Raw genomic sequence first — 6,051 nt, forward strand, 5'->3', positions numbered from 1 at the left:
CTCAAACCTCAGCACAGTCATCTGAATACAGGACAAGTGGTCTTAATGTCAAAACGTCCTCCTGTTGTAATGAGTGAAGGGTTCAAATATGACCTTTACAGTTTGTTCAGGGAATAAACAATCATGTCGTGTAGACGAAGCCCAAACGTGACACTGATAGCAAGAAGAACATCGTGGAAATAAAGGATATAAAGATGACACAGTCAGCAACCAGCCCAGTTCCCCTTTTTACGAGTATTTATGTCTATATTTTTAAACACATCAGCATTAGATCCAGACAAAAGAAATCTAGAACATGTTGTACAAGACGGAAAGTTTATATGAAAAGATAGAGTCAGCAAAGGTGAATGTTAGGTTTGATGCATGTGTTGTAGGTAGAAAGCTAGAGTGCTTCTGTTTGCTAGGTAACCACACACATGACTGCGTGCACGACCTCGATAAGGGCAACAAGCAGCCTTGAGACGAACAGATTCTACCGACAACAATCTGGGAGAGCTGCACTCCCATCATGTAACCACACATTGTATAACCATGCTCGCACAATCACACTTTGTAAGCAGTTATAGGAATTTCTCATAGGTAATACAGCATCAAGCTTTATGAATGTTCATGTGTGTAACCAATAAAAACAGCCTGCAGGGGGAAAGCAAGCTGAAGTGGTTTGGAGATCAACTGCTTCCCCTCACGAGTGAAAACCTGAGCTCTGTGTGACCTCGTTCCTGAGTGAGCTTCTGTTCATCAGTATCAGGGGAAACTCTGACAGCAACACAAATCGATCATACAGGAATAATTGGATTCTGAATGCCTTCAAAATGACTAAAAGCCACAACTTATACAACATTGCGCACAGAGCACAGATATCTGCACCTGTTCCAAACGCTGCTCAGAACTATAGCATGCTCAGTGGGGCTGCACATCTGCCCAGAGGTTCTGTCAGCGCATATGTGAAGACGTATCCACAGGGCTTAGTCGCAGTGTCCCAACCTTAGCCGAGCCTGTGCAGCTGACGTAAGTGAACTAGATATGGAAGCTAACACATCACATACACTCCTGACTTGCTATCATATGTGGTCTGTGGGCATCATTAATGCTAGCGTGCACTGTCAGGTTACCTGCACTGTCTGTTTCACACAGACGTGAGACGTTCTAACAACACTTTGATCTTTGAAACGTGGTAACAAATAACATGTCTGTAACTGCTAGCATGTTGTGACACAAATGTGAGAGCTCACGGCTCCTTCAGTATAAGCATGCAGGACCACATGCTGGGAGACTGAGAGAACGTCTCATACTGAGAGCTGCAGAAACACACTGAGGGTGTCAGCTGAAGCACAGGAAGGAACCGAGAGAGCAAAACACAGAACAGAGAAACGAGAAGTCATGTGAAACAAAGGTCTCACTGCAAAGCATCGAACATGAAGAGTCGGGTTTCTGACCAAACAGAGCTCGCAGTAGGAGGCCGGCGTGTGTGAGTGCAGGGTGAGCCAATCAGATGGTTCGATTTTCTAAAGAAACACAGGCTGTGCTTCACACAGCGAAGAAAAGTTCAAGGTTTGTTGATTCAATTAACGTTTGATGTCGTTCTTTTCTCTGGGAAACTACCAGATGTGTGAGTTTGACAGTGGTGCCTCCTGCTGAAAATACCGACTGTAACACATGCAGACACAACTTCACTCCCTCTTCCTGTAGCTGATGCAAAGAGACTGAGATCAGTATGCAGAACAACATTAATCTGAGAGTGTTCTGATATCTCCACAATCACAAACATCATGATTGGAGTCATTCGGAGTCCTGCCTGTTGCAGCTCTGACGCTGGTGACCGAGCAGACAAACAGTCGATTTAGTGTTGTTAAAAAAATGCACGTCATTAAAATTATGATGCGTTTTATTGCACACAGTGATTTTGATGCACTGCTCAAAAACAAAAGGAACACGTTTCTGTCAGCAGATGCAGGAACATGTGAGAGCACCTGTGTGAAAGCTGATGATGGAAACATTACAGGCGATAAGAGGAAGAATCCTCTGGCTGCTTTATTATTCATTCAGTAAAACAGGTGCTCTGCATTAAGAGCTACTCGCTGCACTTCCTGTTAATTATTGATTGTTTTTCAGATGAAGCCCAGCAGACATACATGCCCATACATGACCACAAACCACAGCTTTAGATGAATGTTAATACAAGCAGACAAAGAACGCACAATTATAACATTAACACGGGCGACACAGGCTTTATTTCATGATGCTGCTGGGCTTTTTCTGAATGCGAGTGTGCTTCTTGGATGAGTCCTTTCTCCGTTTTCTGCTGCTGTGACCGCTCTGCTGTAGCCGGTAGGTTTTCCGAGCCTGGGCTCTCTCCTTCTCCAGGACCTCCGTGTCATCCAGAATCTCCAGACCTGGAAGCTGACTGATCACATAGAGTCTGAAGAGGCAAAGCAAGAACAGGGCCAGATGGGTGAATGCACCGCGGATAGACTCGTAGAGAAAAAGCACACCGACTGTGTTGATTCATAACCTTTTAAATCATCACAGCTTACAAGTTTAAAGTTTCTTAAATGGGAGATGTTCCACTGGATGGAGGTCAGGTGGCCGGTCAGATCACTTCCTTCAATCTCCAGGAACTACCTGCATACTTTTGACACGTGATGACAGGTGCTGCTGTGCACCAGGAAGTATCCAGGGCCCACTGCACCAGTCTGACAATGACTCCAAGAAACTCATGCCAACACCTACCAGGCAGTTAGACATCTGTGTGTGGATGATCATAGATATGCCTCCACACAAGTGGGTGGTGTTCCCATAAAAACCATTTGAACAGCACTGGTATTATAATACACATGCTGAGCACTGTTACAGGCACAATGTCTTTGTAATGTCCACAAAACATTTACATGTTCGGACTGTTTTGGTTTGAGTCATTCCAAAGATGGGCTTACGTATAAACACAAAGACAGTGGTTTGCAAATCTCATAAACACATCAGAAAACAGTTCAAACTACATTTTACTGTTTTTCTCTGTTTGGTTTTCAACAGTTGGAACAGGGCAGCAGGTGGCTGAGAAGTGATAGTAAGAAGAAACAGCTGGACAAGCAGTGTGCAGCTGTTCACTGACAACAGTAACACAACATGATGGAAGAGGTAAAATCTACAGCACACAGTATGAAAAGATTTCAAGGACATGGAAAAATCTGTGCATGAGGGCCAACAGCCAACACTGATGCACGACTGTGAGACACAGGAACAGCCGACAGATGCAGACTGACGATCGTGATGCAAAGAAGGCTCTGCTGTTCATGTGAACATGCAGAGTTATTGCTGTGTTCTTCAGGCATCATTAACACGGAGCAGGAAGCTGTTCTGTGGTCAGCCATCAGACAGCGTTCGTCTGGTTTCCTTGGATACCACGTGTTTACTGTTTATCTTAAAACTGTATGTTTTTCTGTTTTACTGTGAAAACATGTGTTTCATGCACTTCCGTCTGTCTGCACATGTTGGCCCGTAGAGGAATATTTCAAACCATAGCTGTTTCTAAAAGCTGAAGTTAGCGAGGTGCCCACAGCAGCTGATCCTCTGCAGGTGTCACGGCACACACACAGGCACACACAGCATGCTAATGATTTCACAGGCTTGTGTTACGGCTAAACTGACCTCCTGTAGTTCTGTGCTCGTCTGTTCAAAGTGTCCGTGCAGCCGACCGTGGCCATGAAAACAAAATGTTTATTCTAACACAGGACGTCTTGGCCTTGTGTTCTTGCACTGATGACTCAGATGGGGGCGCTGTATACAACAGACAGCGTGACTAGATTTTGCACGTAGTGTTTCTATAAACATCATGTGGTAACGGTGGTAACAGAGGGACACAGGTCATTATGCTGTGTGGAGCACATGTTTGCATGTATCTTTCTTTAGAGAGTGTGCGTGTTAGTCCCCATAGGGAAATAGTTCCTCTGCATTTAACCCATTCACCCAGTGAAGCAGTGGGCAGCCACCAGTGCAGCGCCCGGGGAGCAGTGTGTAGGGACGGTACCTTGCTCAGGGGTACCTCAGGGTAGCCGTTCAGTGGAGTCGAACCCCCGACCTTCCGATCATGGGGCCACCACTCTACCTACTGAGCTATCCCTGCTCATACTGATAATATGACGTTTGCACACTGTGTGTAAATTCAGGAGAAAGCTCTCGCTGTGAAAGCAACCTGCACGCTCACCTGTAGTCTGTGTACTGGGTCAGACTGCCTCCATTGAAGTAGCTGGGTGCTGCCTCGTTGTTCATCATGCTAAGGATCCTGCGGTTAGAAGGAACAGAAACACATGAGGCAGCAGTAACAGCAAACACAGACGCTTCATCAGAGAGAAAAAGCTCACTTGATGTTGGGGAACTTTCTCCAGATCTCCTCCACAAACACAGGCAGGTTGTTGATCTTGTTCTTGTTGATGCACACTGTGGTGACGCTTGGCATGTAGGGGAACTTGACATGAGACGTGTAGTTGTTGCAGTCCAGGATCAGAGTGCTGAGCTTCTCCAGGCGGCCCAGCAGAGCCGGGTTCCAATAAGGACTGAGTGAAGGACACTAGGCTTGTACGTCAGTGAAGAAAGCTCTGACACCCCCACAGCATCCCACCGATCCACAGGACCCTCATGTCCAGGAGTGGGTAAATAATAACTGACATCCTTCTGTTTGCTGCCCACAGTCAAACTGAGATTACATGAAAAACTTCATTAATACGAATGAACTGTTGTCGGGCGGATTGCTACGCAGACTGTTTATCAGCGTCCAATGTTTCTTCTTACACTGAAACTCGGATCAACACTCGATGGCTTTTTATTGACTATGTGCATCACTTACAAAACCAAAGCAGGATCATCATCTATATGAAGATGTTTGCTAAAGAACAGAAGCCGTCAGGTTAAAGTTAGAGTTGGAAACAGTTAGCGTTATTGTCAATACACAGATATTATTCAGCATTTTTAAGCACACACAGCTTAGCAAAGGGTCGGCACGCTGCTGTGCTCTTTACAAAAGGATACTCATCCAGCAGGTTGTAGCTCAGGTCCAGCACCTGCAGGCTGTCTGTCTGTGTCAGGATGGTTTCATAAGGGATCTCTGTGAGGCTCTGGTACGCAAAGGAAAGCCACTGGAAATGTGCTGCATGGCTTTGTTGGCCTGATGCATGATGATCCATGACCCAGCAGTGAAGTGTCTTCTGTTCCTCCAGCTGGCAGTGATCAAGATTAGAAGTCAGATGATCAAACAGCAAAGCAACAGCTGGTTAGCAGTGACGCAGAGCAGTCTGGATGCTTCTGGAAGAAATGTTGTTTTTCCCTCGAACATTATCGACTCTCAGGACAGTCGGGAAATTACACACTCACACAAAGCTAACGTACAGACAGCGTGTCAGTGTGTGAAGAGCATATTCACACATGTGTGTGCTGTTACAGAAGGCAGGATTCAAGGAAAACATGCTTGTGCTTCAATCAGCAACGCAGCATGAAGACAGAACGTGTGAAGAGTCGACACATTTTACAGCTGGAGACACAAATCAAGTCAAACTGAAGCAGATTAAACAGATGGTAGGCTACCAACAACACGTTTTACTGTTTGAAAGGAAACAACAGGAAAAAACCTAGTAAACAATATGGGAACAAAATGTACAGCAACGATGTCAGCAACAGGACCCGAAACATCAAACTGCTGCAGACTTTATTTCAACGCTACCATGGATTTAATGTGGAGCTCATGAAACAATGATTTCAGTTGGTCTGTTGCAACACTGTTCAGCATGTGATGAACCAGAAATCACTAAAAAAAACGCCAAAATGTGTCTAAATGCCTTGATTGGTGTAGATGGAGCAGCCTGTTAGTGTGAAAGCAGCACGCACAGATATTCAGTTTGATCAGGACTCACCGAGCTGAAGAGGATCAGATGTAGCCTGCATACCAGCCTCTGAGAACTGCTTACAGCTCGTATAAAAGGCCTCCTTTCATGCCCGGCCTGCTGATCACATGATGCGGATAATCACAATAACAGCAGCGCTGGCTCGGGTCGGAGCAGCAGA

At 45.5% G+C, this 6,051-nt stretch overlaps 1 protein-coding gene across 1 annotated transcript; it reads right to left on the reverse strand.

Moving 5' to 3' along the window:
- Positions 1-1,867: 1,867 nt before the first annotated feature.
- On the reverse strand, positions 1,868-6,012 carry LOC146712401 (leucine-rich melanocyte differentiation-associated protein). The gene is made up of 5 exons (XM_085442467.1): positions 5,901-6,012; positions 5,023-5,210; positions 4,359-4,550; positions 4,202-4,279; positions 1,868-2,419 (listed from the first exon to the last, which is right to left on the reverse strand). Exons 2-5 carry the CDS (start codon positions 5,175-5,177, stop codon positions 2,230-2,232), a joined length of 615 nt encoding a protein of 204 aa, XP_085298593.1. The 5' UTR covers positions 5,178-5,210; positions 5,901-6,012; the 3' UTR covers positions 1,868-2,229.
- Positions 6,013-6,051: the final 39 nt, after the last annotated feature.

Source organism: Copadichromis virginalis, linkage group LG3, assembly GCF_057382275.1.
Source record: "Copadichromis virginalis isolate Kocher_CV1m ecotype Utaka linkage group LG3, C_Virginalis_male_GT1.1, whole genome shotgun sequence".
In the NCBI taxonomy this organism is placed as follows: Eukaryota; Metazoa; Chordata; class Actinopteri; order Cichliformes; family Cichlidae; genus Copadichromis; species Copadichromis virginalis.

Excerpts from the sequence above, each read along its gene's own strand:
- LOC146712401 (XM_085442467.1), bottom strand. The coding sequence starts at position 5,177 with ATGGATCATCATGCATCAGGCCAACAAAGCCATGCAGCACATTTCCAG. Across the intron at positions 4,280-4,358 it reads AGAAAGTTCCCCAACATCAA|GATCCTTAGCATGATGAACA; the intron begins GTGAGCTTTTTC and ends TTCTAACCGCAG. Across the intron at positions 2,420-4,201 it reads ACCCAGTACACAGACTACAG|ACTCTATGTGATCAGTCAGC; the intron begins GTGAGCGTGCAG and ends TTGCCTCTTCAG.